The sequence below is a fragment of the Cyrtonyx montezumae genome, unplaced genomic scaffold (genome assembly GCF_038088225.1).
Source record: "Cyrtonyx montezumae isolate F1298 unplaced genomic scaffold, pur_monq_1.0 scaffold_25, whole genome shotgun sequence".
In the NCBI taxonomy this organism is placed as follows: Eukaryota; Metazoa; Chordata; class Aves; order Galliformes; family Odontophoridae; genus Cyrtonyx; species Cyrtonyx montezumae.
In genome coordinates this window covers 12,388,063-12,408,852 of record NW_027071992.1, presented here as the reverse complement: position 1 = coordinate 12,408,852, position 20,790 = coordinate 12,388,063, and the positions used below count along the sequence as shown (strand labels likewise).

Below are 20,790 nucleotides of genomic sequence, written 5' to 3'. Positions count from 1 at the left end.
CAGCAGTACACTCAGAGGGGATGTCCATTCTTAAGGATTTTGAGTTATCTTCCCCACAAGACTCAACCATCGGAGCTGCTTCCTGACATGGTCTTTCTTGAAATACATATTCCATGAAAATTACAAATAAACACTTAAAAGCTCTGCTTTTTTATTACCTTCAACTCCTAAACATATGTTTTCCCCAAAATGAAATTGCTTTTACAATGCTTCATTCTTTAACCTGATGTCAGTGATATTACCCAGTATGATATTACAGACAATATGCAACTTAGTACTAGATTTGCAAATACATGCCTTAGTAGTATTCTCTTCAATTACTACTTATCAGAAACCTGTGCCTGGAAAACAAACCTAAAATTATATATTCAGCAGTTAAATCAGATGTATGCCTTCTCCAAGCAACCTATTTAAGGAACGTTTTTCTACAGTTGATAACTAATCATCACCAACAAAATATATACTGCACTTAAAAAAGGACTGCAGTTTACATATGTTTTGCATTTAGAAATCTGCATCATTTAAGTAACAAAAAGGACATTCGTTAAAGTTTAGCTAACAAACAAGTGATAGAAATGCAAAACAATATTAGAATACTGCTTTTAACTAGTGCAAGAACAGTTTATAACAAGGGGACTTTTGCCTCTACTTCATTTTTCAGAAGACAAACCAAAAAACATTTACCCTGTGCTGCTGCAGCTACCTTCCTAGATTCTTCAATTGCTGTTACTACTTTTAAGCAGTCTTGGTCTTTATTCCAAAGAAACAGCTCTCCATTTGTGAGTAATCCTGCCAGCCAAGCACCTGCATTCATCAGGGGAAAGGTATTTTGAAGAACGTTATTATAAAGTACTTAAAATTACTTCCCTTCCATTGCAGCCACAGTTCTAAAGCTGAAGGTGAACTGGAACATATTTCTGGTATTGTACTGTTGAAACTAAACACTGAATAGCTTGAGTACATAATATATGAAATGTTATACTTAACCATTTATTGATGTTGTTAAGAGAACTACATTTTTTAACAATGATTGCAGCTGGGGAACTTTCTTCGTTTTCCCTGATGCAAGATTAACTTCATTTATATGCTTATCATCTAGAAGAAAAACAGCCTCTTTTTCCTGTTAAAAGAAAAGAGCGTTTTAAAATAATTTCTATTAAGCCTTCAAAACATAAAAGACATAAGAGAAAAAATAAGAAGGGAAAAAAAAAAAGGAAAGGACATTACAGCTGCAATTACGTTATTAACTTAATTCTTTAGCATACTTGCTTTACAGTATAAGACAATGATCCTCACATATTCTTTCCAACCTGAGATATGCTGTGATTCAAGGATCACATGTAGCATCAGCCCATTTTATTCTGACAGATTTTAAGTTATTAAAGAAATCTTATCATCATTACTAAAAAGTTCTAAGTATCTCAACTAAACCAAATGGCAACAAAGGCAAGGACACTCATTCACTCATCTTGTTACGTTTATAGTCAGCTTTTTGCCACTGCTTTCAATCAGAGTGGACCTTAAACAGTTTATCTAATTAAACTGAAATCAGACATTCCAAAAGGATGAAATCTAGTCTCATTTTGACAAAAAGGTTCTCATAAAACATCTTCCAACAGATGCAGCTGGGAATGGGTGAACACTTTTGTTCACCATTTTCATTGACATACTGCAAAAAAAGGACATGAGAAACCAGCACCATCACACAACAGACATTATGCAGTTATAATGCCGCCTCCTGCAACACCTAAGTGCAGCGCTGACAAATTAACCCCTTCTTTACCTTTCTCCCTGTAAGCAGAAACCCTAAGTGCTGTATGATGAAAAGACATCTACTGTTTAAAGAATGCAATTTCAATTAAACTTCTTTACTCTTACCTGCCCAATCCAGGTGATGCGAGTCCACGGTTTTCTTTGTCTGACAGATGTAGACACGAGAACATCTAGCTTCACCTCCATCCTCATAAAACCTCCGGGTAACCATTATAAGGAAAACCAAATCATGCCTTTTTCACATACCTAAAGAGAATACGAATAAACGAGGATGTTTCTATTCTTTCCAGAGGACAGGGCAAAGACAGTAGCAGCTTTCTGCTAACACCAATCAGAACCGACCCTTTCCGAGCAAGCCCCTGCTTTCACTCACGCAGCTTCCTGCAACACGTAAGCTCACACATATACACTGTGTTCCAGGAGGACTTGAGAGAAAGGAGCACGGAGCCACAACACCAGCAGCCATCAACCGCTGCCGGGCCAACGGGAGAGGCGGGCACAGCGCGGTGCGCAGGCGCTGCCCCACTCCCCCGCGGCCGCCTCCTCCGTGACTCGGGAGATCCCGTCATCGCGAGACTTCCGCTCCGTTCCGCGCGGGCTCGCGGTTCGCAGCAGCGCTGTGGAGGTAGGGCTGCCCAGCCAGGGCATTTATTGTGACTCAGGAACAGCTTTTCCATATTGTGAGCACAGCCTTTTGTGCAGTTTGACCAGATGTAAACTGAAGGGCAGGAGGCTTGTGTAAATGTAAGCTCCAAGAACAAAATGCAGAGGCCGTCAAACTTGTTGCCAAGTGAAGGTAAGAAAGTGGAATAGAGGTCCTGTTGTTGAAGATGAAATGGCAAAACAGATGCCTCAGCAAAATGTAACATCAGTGGGAACCAGTTCAGGCTTCGAAACTGTGGGAACCAGTTCAGGCTGGAAATTTACTGCGAAAATGACAGCCTAAATCCCATGACCACCAGAGATGTCAGTCATTTCTTTGATTTTCTGCCCATGTCCTTGGAACGTAATGAATATGTACATGCTGTCCTTTTAAATATATAGTTGTTTCTATTCGGTGTGCAAGTTAGGCAGAAGATAGCCCCCTTTCATCCTGCACTGTAATAAACATACACACTTGGGTTATAGTTTGATTCCATACATCAGTCAGCTGGAATCCACCTTGTCGAGGAAAATATCTTTTTTTCCCTGAACAGAAAGTAGTTCCTTTATTTAAATACTTCGTGAATGAACTTCAACACTGACAGAAAAGCCAGTATTAAGCTTTCATCTTTATTTTGGTCTAATAAGAAGTAAAAAAAAAAACAACAACAAAACAACCCAAAATTATTCTAATTTACTTAACGCTTTACTGGGTGCAACCTAGTAGAAACCCACCAGAATGGACCAACAGTTTTTAGGGACATTTTACTGCTACACTTTCAATAAAACTGTATGTTACAATAACATCTGGTAGTATAGGTCACAAGTAGGTCTTGCATGTGAATAAATGTCTTAACAATTTTTTTTCCTATTTGTTGAACATATGTGGTATGCCTATCAACTACTCATTCTGCTGGATAAAAAAAAACTACATTCCCTGCTCTGCATGCACTTGCAAATTTTTTTTTTTTTTTTTTTTCATTGGAAAGTTATGCAAAAATACCCACACAAGCTGTAATTTATTGTGGACAGCATGCAGTTTATGTTTCCAGATATGTATACAATGTATGGCAACAAAACAGGGACAAAACATAATGTCATTCATAGAGTGAAATTTTAAAGGTTAGGAAGCATGCAGGCAGTATAAGGCACAGATGTTGCTCATTTTAAGGAACATACATAATTTGGTGCTGAAAGTATAAGACATTTACTGACTTTTTTTTAACAGTCAGAACATGTTTACTAAAATAGAATAGGGAAAAGTAACATGGCAGGCTTTTAATACTTTTCAGTGTGCAGTGAGAATTAGTTGCTCATTTCTGCACTTTTATCCCCAAACACTATTTACAGGTAATAGCAGAAGTGACAGGAATGAAACAATGAGCATCTTTTTTATTGAAAGACTTGCCAGTAAAGCTCAGCTGGTTATGTTTGAATCACTAGTCCTTGACCTGACCACGTTCACAACCTGACTCCCCCAGCATGTGCATTTATCATATTCCAGCCTTCTTCAGTTGTCATTTCTTGTTTTAGTATTTGTAAAGTACCTGTAAAATAGATTATAATTCTTAGTTTTCTCCATTACCTTATGTTAAACAAAGAAAAAAATAAAAAAAAATCCAAATATTTTTAATTTTATGGGAAAAAACATACAATGTTCTTTATTTCAACAGTATAAAAACCAAGCTTTTCCGCAATTAAAAAATGTGGTAGTAGCAAAAGAAACAATTTTCCACATTAACATTCTACAATTCTTAGAAACATTTAGATTAACAGGCAGACCACATAACTGATAATTGGCAGGTAATGTAACTCTCATAAAAATTCAGTGAGCATTTGTTCATTCACAGATTCAGTGTAGACACCTGAAATTTCATTTCACAGTACATTTTATCTGTGCAAGCAATTTCTATTATATTAGTCAATCAGTGAAGCTGTTCTAACTTAGCCCGTAGCGATTTAAAATTCCCAATGGTAATCTGCACTCGTGGTGTTGGGCTCATAGACTGAAGTTGAACCAGGTAGAAGCTCACAGCATCCAAGCAAGTGTTTGTGAATTGCCGCCTGTGAAGAAAATATAAAAGTCAAAAGAATAGTTTCTGGATCTAAGAATTCATCTGAAATAGAAGGTAAGCCTAACACTACAATCAAATAATGTATCACCATGGCATTTCAGCTACTTTTGATTCTGTGTCTGTTTGTTACAAAAAATGGGCTTGTAAGCAGGGAGAATAAATCAAATTTGACAATATTCACAAATTCTAATGAGTTAGGATATTTACCAAAGAAGGCACAAAAAAGGAAGGCAGGTAAACTATGTAGTTGAACAGGGAATATTTGCATGCGTATTTTCCAACACAATTACAAACACTGATCTTAAGAAGAGTTAGAATGACCTTGTCTAATTCTGCTCTTTTTTTTTCTGAGGCAGGATAGTATTAACAAGTATTTAAAGTATATTCTCAAAAATTGCAAACACTAGAGAGTCTACAGTATACAGGAAATTTACTGAAGTATTCTATTTGAATTACCATTTTTTTCCAATACCAAATTTAAATTCTTTCTTGTGTATTAAGCTAAATTTTAGTCATGGAGAATGATTAATCACCAGCCTTTTAAAAACAATGTGGGAAGATTTATACCCATGTTTAGTCATCCCCACGATAGAAAACCAGAGTGCGTCCAGCCTTTCTTCATGAAACATTACACTGTTTCATTAAAAAAAAAAAAAATGACCTGTTTCTCACTTCTTCCCACTATTTCCAGATTCCCTCTGATTGCTCCTTAAAGTACGTTGCCAAAAATTATACAAAATAGTAATACTGTCACTTTCTCCTGAATCTGCCACTGAGAAAATAGTTTTTATTGAGGGAGTTTTATGGGGAAGATCCTACAAGTTTCTACTAGATGACAAAAAATTAATAGTCTCTGCAATTACTACCCAAAAATAGATGCTAAATTCACCAAGAAATAAATAAGAGCTTTGGGAATAGCTGAAGTGCACTGCTTTAGGATATTTTATATATTTGATTGTTTACTTCATTAGGATATAACTGCTCTTTTTACCTCGTAAGTACTTTGCGTGGATCTTGTACATATTCTGACAATAATACATGAATACACTCCAAAAGATGCAAGGGCTTTTTCATTTTATTCCAATAGGGGTTCTAAAAGAGATTAAGATGAATATTAATTAAAAAAAATGGTTTGCTTTGATATTCATTAATTGTAACAAAAATATAAAAGAAGACTTCTATCTTAACCGGTATTAAATTGGACTATTTTGAAATTTGAGTACTAAAACTTACACAAATTTAACTCATTTTTCCACTACCTAGGATACTGATACTTTACAAAGTTTTGCATTCCTTACATTAAGGGACCTGCATGAAAAGGAACCATTTGATGTCTTAATTCAGGAAGCAAAATTTTAAAATAGAAACACTTACTAATTATGCCTACTGCACTGATTATATTGATGATGTAGCAAATTTTATTAATAGGGAAGAAATGAAATCAATACATTGAAAATTTAACATTTCTTATGCAGCATAACAATTCTAATCCTATTTAATCCTAAAACAGCTTTAGGTGAAGTAAGAGATTAACAAAATCTAAATAGTTTTGCTGAAAAGCAGCACTAGAAGTATCAGAGCAAAAAACAAAAAAGTTGATATTTTTATATCATTACACCTAACATAATGTTTCCTACCAGAGTCAGACTTTGATAGTAGCTGAATTATTTATTTTGTGTGTGTGGCTGTTTTCCTTACCCATGCTTTGAACAACTGGTCATATACTTCAAGCAGCCTTGGCAATGGCACGCCAATTTCTTTCATGGTGTATGTTACAAAACCTACACCCCAGTTCAAAGTGCAGACTTGTTGCTCTAGGAACTGCACTAAAAATTCTGCAGGAAAAAATAAAATGGGATACTTAGATTCTAATTGTTAATGGCAATCTAGCAAAAAAGTCATTTAAAAGTTAGAACTCCAAGTCTGATTTTCTATCTTTTGCATCCTTTTCAGCACCTTTCACCTGTGAAGTACATGCAACTGTTTCCTCCAGTCTGTCCCAAGAAAAGGATATGCAATTCTTAACTACCTCTGAAGATGGTTTTAAGCTGTCAGCAATGCTTGAGAAGGATTATTCAGACTGTACTCTTTATTATACCAAACCATGCTGTTAAGAGGAGTTTGTCAACTTTTTTTTCAGCACAAACACATTACCATTTTATTTGCCAGAATAGCCAGCCACCCTATATGCAACACTCTTGACATCTTTATCATGTTTATGACTCAGTAATAAAACCTTGATATGGTAAAAACAACTGTAGTAAGATAGTTTCCAGATTTTTATACAATACCACATTGTCAGAGTGTCTAAGCATCTCAAAAGCAGAACCTCCAAATGATCTTCTGAATTCTGTTTTTGAATTTGCCTCTGCAGACAGCAACAGATGCTTCAACAGACAGCAGGTAGGTGTCCAGGTGGTCCTGAATATCTCCAGAGAAGGAGACTCCACCACCCCCCTGTGCAGCTGTGCCAGTGCTCCGTCACCCTCACCGTAAAGAAGTTCTTGTGCACATTCGTGCAGAACCTCCTGTGCTGCAGTTTCTGTCCGTTCCCCCTTGTCCTGTCTCCACACACTGCTGAAAAGAGTCTGGCCTTGCCACTGTGTCCCCCACACCTCAGATATTTATAAACCTGGATCAGGTCCCCTCTCAGTCTTCTTTTCTCAAAGCTGAATAGACCCAGTTCACTTAGCCTTTCTTCATAGGGGTGGTCCTCCGGGCCCTTCACCCTTAGTAACTTCACTTAGTAACTGTACAAAGTACCATTTTACTTAGTACTTTGATACAAACAAACAAAATTACTTTGTGTTTTACGCAGCCATCCAAATCATTGCTCTGTCCTAAGCTTCATTTATTTCCAATTCATCTAAAAACCTGTGAAGTCTGCTTAAATCCCTAAATATATTTAGGTAAAACTCATTATAGTTTTGCAAACATGCGGTTATACTGTATTCACAACACTAGAGGCAACAATTTCTACTTCTCATGTAACCTCCTTCTTTTCAGTCTCTCATCAAAATTACTACATTAACGAACAAGATGTAAGAGCAATGCTTTTGCTTCTAATTTCTTGGATAAAAATACACCACCTAACTACCATGAAGATCAGTTCCATTACTACTGTTGGTTGGAATAATGTGTTGCTCCACCAGGCACAGTGAAATTTCACAAGAAAAATATGACAATGAAGTATTACAAGCACTGGAAGAAATAAAATAATCAACATTCTTTCCTTTTATTGAAAAAAAAAAGAAAAAAAAAGACTGAAATTTCTTAAGTTTTAGCCTTTTTAAAGAGGCCAGAAAAATTTAAAACTTGTTCAAGTAATACACACATTTGTTTATTCACTATGCATGCTAAACCACTTGCCTAAAGGAAAGTAGCGAGGCGTGCCAGCATATATCTTTCCAAGCAATGTCATCTTTAGACTAAGTGCCTGCATTCTGTCAGGGGGGCTCAGAGACACACTGTCACTCAACTCTGAAAGAAAAAAGTATCATTTAATGAGATGTTCAGAAAAATAAAAAGTTCCACATCATAGATAACTACACTGAGATAGTTACATTTACTTCAGAACCTCAAGAAATATTATACTACATGTCAGTGCGAAGTTAACAGACTTAAGTAAAAGGATACACACACATTTTCAAATATTTCTATTCTTCCTTGAAGTTCCATGCAATCCTACTTAAGAAACAATAACAAAACAGAAAAACCCCAAACCTACAAACAAAAATCCTTACAACATACAAATCCCAAAACTACATAGCTTTTTCCTCAAATCACTGCCAGTGTTGTGTGCCCAATGGCAACCTTTGTAGAAAACCCAAAACAAAAAATGAGGAGGGAAGAGCACATTATGCACTCATGGTAGATATTGAGACACATTACCCCACCCGAGTGGTCAGGTTTACCAAGTTGTGCCCAGAACTCCGCTCCTCCATACATGGACAGAAGAAATCCCTGCTACCACTGCTGACACTGTTATAAAAGCACTGTACTCCCTTAAAATTCTTTAGTTCTTGCCATTTTTTGCCACTTAACATTTTTATTAGAATTTCCTAATACTGAAACCTTCAGATAAAATTTCACAAATATGCTGAATTCCATACATATTGGGAACTAAGAAAATGTAAAGATGGAACAACATTTTAAATATTATCTGAAATTGATAATTCAAGCCTCTAATATGCTTCAACATATACCTATGCACTCTAAAGGATATAAACTTTAATTAATTATACCTGTCAAATATGTTACAGAATATTCCAGAAAAGATGTACCTAACCATAACAGCTTAGCAGTAGCAACACTTTAACTGTTATAAAAGCTTTACTTGTACTGTTTTCCTGTAATCCTAGCTTGAGTTGGTCTTGGTCCATTAAAACCTACCTTTCTCAATGATTTCTTGCCAGAGAGTTTGCACTAAGATAGGATCAGAATGACCTGCACAATATATAATTGCAAGCTTACACTCTGAGAGCTTAAAGGGGTCAGCAAATTCTCCATAAAGCTGAAAAAACAAAACAAAACAAAACAGACCAAGTTTGATATTACAAGTGAAGAGAAAACTTGGAGATTTTTAAAATCTATTTTTCTTTATCTTTTATGGTAGACATAGTAAAGGCATACTTTAAGTTAACTGTTGTCAGATAATACATTAAAATTATTTTTTTATTTAATATAAGTGGTTTAACTTCTTAAAGATAATGCCTAATTTTATATGAAAATATAATTAATGATCATAGTTTCTAACATGATACTCTGATAAATCAAGAAGTCTATGAAGCTTAAAAATAAAAAACACGTGAGAAATCGAAGTATGAAAGACCGAAGGAATATCAGAAAGAAAAAGAGTTTAACATGGGCATTCTGAGATCAGGAATGCCAAACTGTCTTATCTTTCAAATTTTCTGCTCAGCATTAGATCATTCTTTGCACTGCATCACCCCTAATCCCTAATGTGATAAACTGACATTTAATACAGAGAAACTTATAACTACCTTTGTTATATCCATCAGCTCAGCATCAAGCTGGGAGATTGCATCCTGCACTGAAGAATGATGGGAATACTGCCGTTGTAATGTTTTTTGTATTTGAAGCTGGATCCTTGCAACCTTGTGTAGAAACAATTGCAACATTGGAATAACTTAATCAAATCTGAAGAAAATACCCAGTATTAACTTTACCTTACTTAAATAAGTTCATAAGTTCATAAGTTCATAAGTTCATAAGGTTGGAAAGGACCTATAAGATCATCTAGTCCAACCATCCTCCTATCACTATCTCTACCCAACTACTAAATTAAGTCCTTAAGCACCTCATCTAAACGCTTCTTGAACAGCGCTAGGGATGGTGCCTCAACCACCTCCCTAGGCAGGCCATTCCAGTGCCTGACCACTCTTTCAGAAAAGAAATGCTTCCTGAGGTCTAATCTAAATCTTCCCTGGCGCAACTTGTGGCCATTCCCTCTCGTCCTGTCATTACTTATCAGGGAGAAGAGGCCTACCCCCTCCTCACCACAACCCCCCTTCAGGAAGTGGTAGAGTGCTATAAGGTCTCCTCTGAGCCTCCTCTTCTCCAGACTAAACAATCCCAGCTCCCTCAGCCGCTCCTCATAAGACTTGTGCTCCAGGCCCCTCACCAGTTTTGTTGCCCTTCTCTGAACACGCTCCAGGGCCTCAATGTCCTTCTTGTAGTGAGGGGCCCAAAACTGAACACAGTACTCGAGGTGCGGCCGCACCAGAGCTGAGTACAGGGGGATGATCACCTCCCTGCTCCTGCTGGCTACACTATTTCTAATACAGGCCAGGATGCTGTTGGCCTTCTTAGCCACCTGGGCACACTGCCGGCTCATGTTGAGCCGAGCATCAACCAACACCCCCAGGTCCTTTTCCTCTCTACATTCTTCAAGCCATTCTGCCCCAAGCCTATAGCATTGCATGGGGTTATTGTGGCCAAAGTGCAGGACCCGGCACTTGGTCTTATTGAACCTCATCCCATTTTGCTCAGCCCAGCTGTTCAGCCTATCCAAATCCCTCTGAAGGGCCTCCCTACCCTCAGGCAGTTTGACACATCCTCCCAGCTTTGTGTCATCTGCAAACTTACTGAGGGTACACTCAATTCCCTCATCTAGGTCATCAATAAAGATATTAAACAAGATGGGCCCCAAAACTGACCCTTGGGGGACACCACTCGTTACAGGACGCCAGCTGGACTTAACTCCATTAACCACTACCCTCTGGGCACGGCCCTCCAGCCAGTTCTCCACCCAGAGAAGAGTGAACCTGTCCACACCACGGGCTGCCAGTTTCCTTAGGAGAATACTGTGGGAGACCGTGTCAAAGGCCTTGCTGAAGTCCAGGTAGACTACATCAACAGCCTTTCCCTCATCTACCTGTCTGGTCACCCAGTCATAGAAGGAGATGAGGTTGGACAAGCACGACCTGCCCTTGGTGAACCCGTGCTGGCTGGGTCTGATCCCTTTATTGCCATGCACGTGTCGTGTGATCTCCCTCAATATCATCTGTTCCATAACTTTCCCTGATACCGAGGTCAGGCTGACAGGCCTGTAGTTCCCCGGGTCTTCCTTACGGCCTTTCTTGAAGATGGGAGTCACATCGGCAAGCCTCCAATCTTGTGGGACCTCTCCAGATAACCAGGAATGCTGATAGATGGCAGAAAGTGGCTCGGCAATCACCTCTGCTAGCTCCCTCAGCACCCTTGGGTGGATCCCATCTGGCCCCATGGACTTGTGGCAGTTCAGATGGAGGAGAAGATCTCTGACCGTCTCCGCTTGAATCACAGGGGGTGCATTATGCACCCCGTCCCGGACTTCCAGGTCAGGGCAAGTACCATGTGGACAACTGTCCTGTCTATTAAAGACAGATGTGAAGAAGGCATTGAGAACCTCAGCCTTTTCCTTATCATCTGTGGTTATATTGCCTGCCTCGTTGAGTAAAGGAGGGAAATTTTCCTTAGTTTTTCTCCTGCTGTTAATATATTTGTAAAAGGGTTTCCTGTTCTCCTTTACAGCAGTAAAATGTAGATATGCCACTGTCTTACACCTCAGATTACCAACTGCTTAATTTAATCACATTGGGAACAAAGTACAGAAAACAGTTTTGGGCAGATTTGGTAAAAAAAAATAAATGTCATGTGCTAATAAGACCAAATGCAATAATACAAAGAAAGTATAACTAAAATAGCATGTCTTACATCCATTTTCCCTTCTAGTTCATGTAGAAATTCTCCATCTGCAGCTATAGAGGATATGGCAGTGGAACTTTTGGCACTCAAAATAGCACGTGCAATGTATTCAAGACGCTGCTGAAGAGAAATTTCTGTGCTGCAAAACAGAAAATATACTGCAAAATAAGTACCTTAATAAAATTATCAAAGAGTTAATTATATTCTAACTAGGCCCCTAACGTTCATTCCTGAATTTAATGAGTCATCCAAACAATCACACCTGCACTATTTAACACTTGATGCTGGCAGTTACTGTTTTCTACTCTATCAGCTGCTCTATACTTACACTACTGCACTATAAGGTTCTGCATCAAAAATGGCTCCCTCACACACCATACTTATAACAGGAAACATACTAAGTTAATGTATAATACATAAACATTTCTTTCAAAATGTCATGGGTGAAAAGCTAATTATTTCATTAATTTAGATTTTTTTAAACATAAAATGACTAAGAAAAGGCATTGGCCTTGGCTTTACTTTTATTTTTTCTCTACACCAGTATATTCAATAAATCCCACACAATGCATACCTATGTAGGTCAGCTAGTTTAGCCAAGACTCTGGCTGCGTTACTAAAATTTCTGTTCTTTTCAAAGTATCTCCACAGTAAATCCATATAACGGACTTTGTTTTGGTCAATCTTGGTCATCCTCACGAGGTAAGGTTCCAAAAAGGGGGCAGTCACCTGGAAAAGTTATAAAGACAAAAACTGTGCCCATGCTCTCTCTTTTAATGCGTCAAGATTATTGAATTAACTTGTCGAGTTCAGTGGCACCATCCAACAAATTATGTCCTGAATATAGCTCACCTGTAGCAGTTTGTCAGCCAAGTCAGCTTGTATTAACCAGTTGTAAAGCGCAATACTAAAGAGTTCATCTCTTGAATTTTGAGCTAGCTTTAACATTTGTTCAAACTGAAAAGAAAAGAACTGTTATTCCAGAAGATATTATTTATATTACACCAAATACTGAATACATAACTGACAACATTTAATTTCATGTTACTTACATGTCATTAGTTTCATTAACTCTCTGTAATAAGCCAGTACATGGCAAATCTTGATTTTTATCTGTTTTACTAAAATATTCCAAATATGGGTATTTTTTTTCATAGATAATAAATTGTTCAACACTTAAAATCACACTACTTTCTGGTGTGCAGTTATGATTTTTTTTTCCAATTTCTTACATGGTGTCCTGCTTCTTCATTGCTTAGCATGTTGGGGTCAGATGACAGCACTGGAGGACCTGGCTTTTTGGGTACACTGGGAGACTGGGGAGCAGCTTTACTTTGATTCAATAACTCTTGAAGTGTGTCAGTGATGCACTTGTAGCTGTTCAATCTGTAAGTAAAGCAAGAGAAAATTAAAGCTGCATAATTTTAACTATCTATGAAATGTTCTTCTAAACTTTGTTACTGCATGCCTTTGTAAACATCATTACTAAAATTAAGAAGAGTCACATATTATAAGGTACTTCACACAATCTAGTTTGGTCTCAAGTCATCTTTCTAAGAAATACTTCTGTAAAGATCAGGTCACAATTTTTTCTGTATGCATCAGATTACCCTCTTTTCACAATAAGCTGGTGACATATTAATGATCAGCTAGGGAAGTAAGTTGGGCAAAACTGTCTATACTGTGTATCTTATTCTAAAATGCTTGCTTGTCATTACCCTCAATGCCTTCCCCAAAGGGGTTAATTTCTAGTCACTTGAAATCAAGACCCCTACCAATTGCTAAGAAGGTATCCTGAAAACTTGCCTCTCTTGAAAAGCTTGAAGTCCAACAGCATCCTCCTCTGGTTCTCCATTTTTATAGAAATGGAGGCCGAGACCTTGGGGATCTTTCTTCTCAGCAGCAGTAAGAGACAGCTCAACCACTCCCTCATAGAAACGCACTATAAATAAAAAAATTAAAACAAAAAACACTCCAGAAATTACTGTATTAAATCTATGACAAATAAGTGACATCAAATACTACCTGTTTTTATCATAAAATATATCTGAACATAAAAGATCAGCATGATTCACTCTGATCTATATCTTAGAAAGGTGAATGCCCATACTTAACATGTGACTACATGAAACTCTGAAGTTACATATTTGTAGAGCAGAGGCTGAAATCATGACTGTTTGAAGAGTTATGTCTACACTTAAATTCTGTACTAGCTTCTGCTAGACAAAACAGGATTCAGAATCATCTGTCAACCAGTATGTTTGGTTTAAAGCCTCATCTGCAAAAATACCATTGTTTATCCTCTGCTTACATACAGCCAAAAAATCTTGCTAAAAACATTATTACCACATGTATGGTACTTCAGTGCACTGTGAAGTAAGTAGATGGGAATAGTTTCATACAGAGGTGTTCCTTTTTCAAGAACGGCTTTAAAAGTAACATGTTGTGAGCTAATAACTATGAAAGCTATTAGGAAGTAATTTATGACAAAACATCATTGTAAGATTAGTTGAAAGCTGAAAAACAAAACAAAAAAAGAAGACGGCATAAAATGATACAACAGAAACTGGTTAGCAGAAGAAGATCAGCGACTGCCTCTTACCTTGTCTATATTGCGCACAAACATTAGCAAGATCTACTTGATTGCTGATCTTCTGGTATTCTTTCAGCGACTCTCTTAACATCTTCTCTTTTTCCAGTTTGTTTTGAGCCTGTCGAGACCGCTGAAGCAATTCATTTGCCTACATACAAATGAGGGGAAAATGAGAACTATTCAAGTAACTCAGTGAGTTACTACAACAAGATTCAAAGATGAATCAATAGAAAACAAAGCTCTCAAAAAGCCTCCTCTTGTTAGTAAATAATTGCAAGTTTCCAGCATAAAGACTATACAACAGCATTTGAGACAAGGACCTTCTAGTCTGGATACTTGTGAGATTTACTTGAAAATTTATGTGTTTCCCCTCTGTTCTCCCCTCAACAGTTACTTTTGTTCAGTGTAGTTGAAGTGATTCTTCAAGATCATTATCCATCTACAAATTCCACAGAACTAGGTAAGACTATGCTTAGGAAAGGCTGGAATAAGACATGTGTTACTGTCGCAGAGTTATCTTCAGATCTGAGTCAGTGTCATGGACACAAGAAAAAAAGGAGAGCAAGAAAAAAAAACCTGCCTCGCTTGAGCACAGCCATGAGCTCTGGTGGGGGGAGCTGGGAAAGGGTAAAAAGTAGCAGATCGGTTTAAAAAACAAACCATGGCAATGATCTGAAGAGGAACAGTAATTTTACTAAATCCAACAAAATCAAACAGAGAGAGGCAAGACTATCCAAGATACAAGATCTTAGGTAAGTAAAACTGTAGGGGAAGCACACATGCTTTTCTCCGCTGCAAAACCCAGAGACCAAGTCCAGGTGTCAGTCCGAGCAGCTGGCTTCTGGACAGGAGCTCCACTCCTCCTCCTCTGCCTGCCATAGCATTAATTGTTCCCAACATTCCCCAATTCCCAACATGATGTTCTAATGTGGAACACCGACAGCAAAAATCATAAAACCATAACAATTACCAACATCAGAAAGAATTACACATCACATTGGAGCTAGAGACTCTGAATCCTACAAATAATTTTAAGAACTTCAAACCAGAATTCATATAATTTTCAGCATCAGTAAACAGGACAAATACATAGATGACATGCCTTTATTATCTCCTGTGCTCTTGAAACTCAAGTGCAGCTATTCACAAGTTGCCTGAGTAATCTCATCTGAGTCACAGGATCATGGAATGGTGTGACTTGGAAGGTATCTCAAAGATCTAGTCCCAGTCCTTCTGCCATGGTGGATAAGGTTTTCTTCCTAATATCTTATCTAAACCTACTCTTTTTTAGTTTAAGACCATAATACCTTGCCCTGATGCAATAATCCCTGATGAAGCCTCTAGCCATCTTTCTTGAAGGCCTTCTTTTAAGTACTGGAAGGCTGCTCTAGTCTCCCCAGAACCAGGTTGAAAAATCCCAACTCACAGCCTGTTTTCATGCGAGAGGGTCTCCAACCCTCTCATAGTCTTCATGGCTCTCCTCTGGACTCACTCCAACAGGTTCATATCCTTATATTGGCAAAATACATTATTGCTGGTGAGGTTTCACGACATACAGAAACATCTCCATTGACTCACTAACCATGCCTTTTTTGATGTGCTTTCTGGGCTGCAAATACATGTTACCAGCTCCTGTTCAGGCGTTCATCCACCAGTACTGCCTCAAAATCTTCTACTCTGGCTTTGCCTCCATCTACTCATTGCCCAGCCCATCTTTGTACTTGGGATTTCTTTAATCCAGGTGCGGGACCTTGCACAAGGCCTTGCTGAGGTATGCAAAGGCTCATATCTCGATGGAATCCCTTCCCTCCAGAGTGAGTCAACCTCCCCACCCAACTTAATGTCACTGGCAAACTAGCTGAAGATGCACTTGATCCATTCTTGCACTTGTGCTCTAATTGCTCTAATACATTCTTCTGCTGTGTTTTGGTGCTACCAAATCCCTAAGTGGACTTACCTTGGAACAGACAGCATCATCCGTAGTGTAGAGAAGAGGACAGATGTCTTGCAAATGGGCACTGATGCCATCAACAGCAGCATTATCTTTGATATAACAGTTTATAAGAGAAGCAATGAGTGCTCCAGTCAACTCTTTGTCCCTAACTACCAAGTCTTTGAAAGCAGTCATCTTTAGACGTTCTTGAAGTTCCTGAAGACAGACAGCATTTCATTACTTCACCAATACTTTCTAAAAAACTGTTTTATATTCAAAAACTATTTCCACTGAAGTAAACATATACCAAACTCCAGTGACTGAAGTACATAGCAGGGAAATGCATGCTTTTAAACAAAGCATATACAGCAAAATGAAAAGTATTAGAGAAAGCTCTGTCAATGAATACACTGGATTCTTTGATGTGAAAGGACAGTGAGAACTCCATGACTCCCTGTGGTCTACTCACAGTATGTCACAGTTTTTAATAACAGGAATTGTCTGAGTGTGTTCATGGATGAACGTGGGAACATGTAGAATGAGATGGAATTTTTAAAAAGCGTATAATGACTATACTCTTTATGCCCTTTTATATTAAGTTACACAGTTTATTCATTTTATAAAAATTATTAGGAATATTTACTCACATAAAGCTAGCTAGTTGCCACTACTAGTGTCTACTGATGATCTCTTAGAACACTAACATACTATTACAAAAACTCTAAAACTACTGTACACAGTGGAAAATGTTTTAATTGTTAAGCAACTAATTCCTGAAAAGCTGCCTGTGTTAGAAATTGCGCTACCTCTCAAAGACAGCAGTGTGAAGACATTCAACATTTGTGCAAAACAGTTCCAAAACTGCTCTTTTTAGTGATAAAGAATACAACTTGGAATAATCAATTCTTCTATGATGTGCTAGGACAGAATGCATGATATTAAAATAATAAACTTAATCAAGGACTGGATGCAAATTCAACAGTAGCACAGGGTACACAGCAGTAGAACCATATCCCAGAAAAATCCTGGGTTTGTTCAGCCAGGAGGACTGATGTGATAGGCTGGGTGGAGGGCGAGCTTAACTAATATTTATAAATTGTCAGGAGGGTATAAAGGAAACAGAATTAAATTTGTCAATGGTACTCAGAAGCAGAGCAAGATGCAATACCAAAGGTCAAAACACAAGAAATTACGCCTAAACTTTTTCTTCCCTTTTCTTTATTTTAAAGATGGTTGAACACTGGAACAGGTTGCCCAGGAAAGTTGTGGAGCATCTATCCTTGTAGATATCCATAATGTGATTAAACATGGTTCTGGACAACCTGCTCTAGAGAAGGCTTTGATTAGAGCAGGAGAAGGCAGATGATCTCCAGAGGTTTCTTCCACCTTCACCTGTTCTACGATACATTCTAGACCTCTGCTCCTGCAAAAGCCCCTACAACACTACAGCTCTCCACTATTGGAAGTCTTCTAACAGTAATGCAACGAGCTAACTCATGTAGGCTAGATACATTACTGTATTTCTTTCAGTACACATCCGTCATAATGTGTTCAGAGAGAAAACATTATTTATAAAACTAAAATTTTACAATATTAAAATAATTACTCTTTCATAAATCAACTCTTAATAAAAGTAAAAGTAAAACTAAATCTACTGTTAGCAATCTTTCTGATTTGCTAAAATTGCATGAGATCAAAACTGTATTTGTCTTCTAAAAATAAACACTAACAACATGAATAAAAATCTAAGTGCAATTTAAAATTTGTAATCTGCCTCTTAACGAGCTAAAGCAATGAACTTTTGGACATATCTAAGCAGCAACAAGCAGTATCAAGAAATTCAAGCTTATTAAATATAAATAAATTAAAACGAGATGATTCAGGTCGTACCTTCTGGAGCTCACCTACAACAACATTGAACTGGTGCTCACAAAGCAACTTCCATAAAGCCAATGCCTGGCAGGTTTTGCGAACAAGCTGCAGGATGCCCTGAAGTGAAGTTTTCTCTGTTAATTGTGCCTCAGCTGAAAAGGCAAAGAGATTGTCAGTAAGTAACTATGCCATATGCATTTTGAATCAGTATGATTTTTGGGGTTTTAGAATAACACTCTCCATAAATTTCCAACTTTTTATTTTCTGTTTTTGATAATGGCTGTCCATCTCTTAGTATTTTTAGGAGGGAAATTTTATCAAGGCACTTTCTTCCTATCTGTAAACATCTATTTCAAACTATGCAATGCAGGAGGTGTTTTTTTTTCCTGAAAAGGTATGGTTTCGTATGTGAGCTGATTTCCAAAATCAGTCTCAAGTTCTATCTTGATTTTTCACAAATATTATCTTAAATGTATTATTGTGGATATGAAATAAATAAAAACAAATACACACATAATCTCTTCCTGTCTGATTGCCCATATTTGCTTTTAGAACAATTGAAGTTAAATCTTCAGTCAACTCTGTACACTGCCTTTAAAGCAAAGGTTTCAAAGAAATGGCTACACAGAAAACAAGAAATGTTTGAACCTTGTAAAATGTGTTATATTTAAAGAATAAAGTGGGCATACTTGTTACTTGAGTGGATGACAAGTGCAACACTCCACGACTTTTCTTTTGAATACTTACATTTCAGATATGAAGTATAAACAGTTATATTATGCCATCTAGCAATATGAAATTATGTATCAAACTTTGGAATTTAAATAAAATGATTAAATGTCTACTAAACTCCTTTGGTCTTGTTTTTTTTCTTTTACCTTTACATTTACACTACTTGAAGTGAGCAGTGCAAAAAAAGCAGTAGGACTGAAATATCAGAACCATATTCACATGGACCACATCTATGTTTAACTTTGCATACATGTCTGCAACACTCTTCAGCTTGCCTGCAGGTACTGAGCAAAAGCTACATAACAGGACACGAATTCAAAAAGGACACGTGACAGGATTCAGATGACCGATTCCATGAAACAAGGTTCGGAAACTTGCATCAGAGTGCTTTTTTTAATAGGGCAATATACTTACTTCTCTGAAAAATGAATTGGTTAACAAGTGAAAATATAAACAGGTATGCCACTACCAGGTTTTGTAATGAAGAGATGAAACAATCTCATGAAATGTGGAGAACATTAGAGTAAGAAAAGGATACAAGGGAGCTTTCTATTTCAAGATTATCTGAATGTACAAAATAGGAGAATGAGGATGTGTCTTCACAGAATTGTGACATCACTGTTTGCAAAAGAGAGAAGTGCTTTTGAGTTCAACTACTTATTAAACTTAGCTTATTAAACTGACATATACAGTTTCTGTTTTGCACTGGCTCACAATCACTGGAAATTTCTATGCAGAAATCTGGACTTCCTTCACAGAGATTACCTTTATCAACAGCTTTCACCAGTTGCAATTTTAAAACTTCCAGCTATCAAAGTGAAAGGTAACACAACAAGTGAAGAGACATGATATGAGTTCTCATTTTGGGGCACTGGTTCTGGTGAAACAGTATGATATTGTATGAGGGAAAAAGCAAGTTGCTCCAGGTGGGAGTATTCCCTGATTGAAGAGTAATTGCATACCATGATATTTCCGCTGAAGTTCTTGTTGCACTTGCTGAGAACTTCCGCCATCAGGCCTCATGAAACCCAGGAGCCTCTGCTGGAGATTAGCTGGTGTACTGAAACTGCAATTCCACAATAAAATGACATGTAAATATTATTAGAAACACAGAATATCTTGAAGATGAAATTTAACATCTTATTGTTAGCATCCAATCAGCTGAAGCTAGACACTACTTCAATGCAATGAACAGATACATGGGATAATTTTTCAAGAGCTGGACACTGAATACCACTAGTGAATTAAACACAGTGAACAATACCTTGGATTTCCAAAGGCTCCTACTGTAGCAAACTGAGAATTTCTATCTAGAAAGTCTTGTAAACCTTTCAGTTCTTGTAGCACACCTTCCAGCACATGGGATGGAACACTGCTTTCTATCTGCAATAGAAAGCAAATCTATTTATACAAGAGTTTAGACTTTCCAAAACCTTTTTCAGAAGTCTACAGCTTTAAACTAAAGCCACTAAAAAGATAGATGAAAAACTGTACAACAAATAAATAGCACAACAGTAATGTTATCACTATAAGGCCATTGACTACAATAGACTTAAAGGGAAGGGGTGACACGTGATGAGACAATAGCACCTGAAAAGAAAGTAGTGCCTAATATTGTACCTGATAATCAAATGTGTTTTATTATTTTCAACTCTGAACTAAAATGATTGAGCATCACTGAGACAGAGTGTAACTGCTACAGTCTTCCCAAGTCTTTCAGTTGCCTCACAACTGGACAAGTTCATGTAGCAGCTAATTCTGCATTGCTGGAATTACTCAGTTTAGGATTGCATTAACATCCGAACTCAGAAAAGTTTGTTGCTTGGATTATGAAGCAAAAGTGAAATGTAAAGATGTTAATGATGAACACGTTGGAAAACTACTTTACATTCTTACATAACTGCAATGTTTATCCTAACCAGCCAAAGCTTTTTATTTTTAGGCTCTTATTGGATAAGGTA

The 20,790-nt window shown here is 37.4% G+C and overlaps 2 protein-coding genes across 2 annotated transcripts in view; both read right to left on the bottom strand.

The window, feature by feature from the left end:
* The window catches only part of CPLANE1 (ciliogenesis and planar polarity effector complex subunit 1), a 61,639-nt gene extending 59,634 nt beyond the window's left edge, over window positions 1-2,005 (bottom strand). The window contains exons 1-3 of the mRNA XM_065740136.1: window positions 1,879-2,005; window positions 988-1,120; window positions 685-804 (exon numbers count right to left, since the gene is read on the bottom strand). Coding sequence (XP_065596208.1) covers window positions 685-804; window positions 988-1,120; window positions 1,879-1,965 — 340 coding nt within the window. The 5' untranslated portion in view covers window positions 1,966-2,005. The remainder of the gene's footprint in view (window positions 1-684; window positions 805-987; window positions 1,121-1,878) is intronic.
* Window positions 2,006-4,054: 2,049 nt separating this feature from the next.
* NUP155 (nucleoporin 155) overlaps window positions 4,055-20,790 on the bottom strand; it is a 32,769-nt gene continuing 16,033 nt past the window's right edge. Inside the window, exons 20-35 of the mRNA XM_065739921.1 lie at window positions 20,094-20,212; window positions 19,792-19,895; window positions 18,116-18,249; window positions 16,250-16,441; window positions 14,302-14,440; window positions 13,506-13,641; window positions 12,932-13,085; window positions 12,552-12,656; window positions 12,274-12,428; window positions 11,709-11,838; window positions 9,494-9,607; window positions 8,883-9,003; window positions 7,860-7,970; window positions 6,189-6,325; window positions 5,482-5,582; window positions 4,055-4,479 (exon numbers count right to left, since the gene is read on the bottom strand). Of these exons, the coding sequence (XP_065595993.1) occupies window positions 4,341-4,479; window positions 5,482-5,582; window positions 6,189-6,325; window positions 7,860-7,970; window positions 8,883-9,003; window positions 9,494-9,607; window positions 11,709-11,838; window positions 12,274-12,428; window positions 12,552-12,656; window positions 12,932-13,085; window positions 13,506-13,641; window positions 14,302-14,440; window positions 16,250-16,441; window positions 18,116-18,249; window positions 19,792-19,895; window positions 20,094-20,212 (2,091 nt within the window). The 3' untranslated portion in view covers window positions 4,055-4,340. The remainder of the gene's footprint in view (window positions 4,480-5,481; window positions 5,583-6,188; window positions 6,326-7,859; window positions 7,971-8,882; window positions 9,004-9,493; window positions 9,608-11,708; window positions 11,839-12,273; window positions 12,429-12,551; window positions 12,657-12,931; window positions 13,086-13,505; window positions 13,642-14,301; window positions 14,441-16,249; window positions 16,442-18,115; window positions 18,250-19,791; window positions 19,896-20,093; window positions 20,213-20,790) is intronic.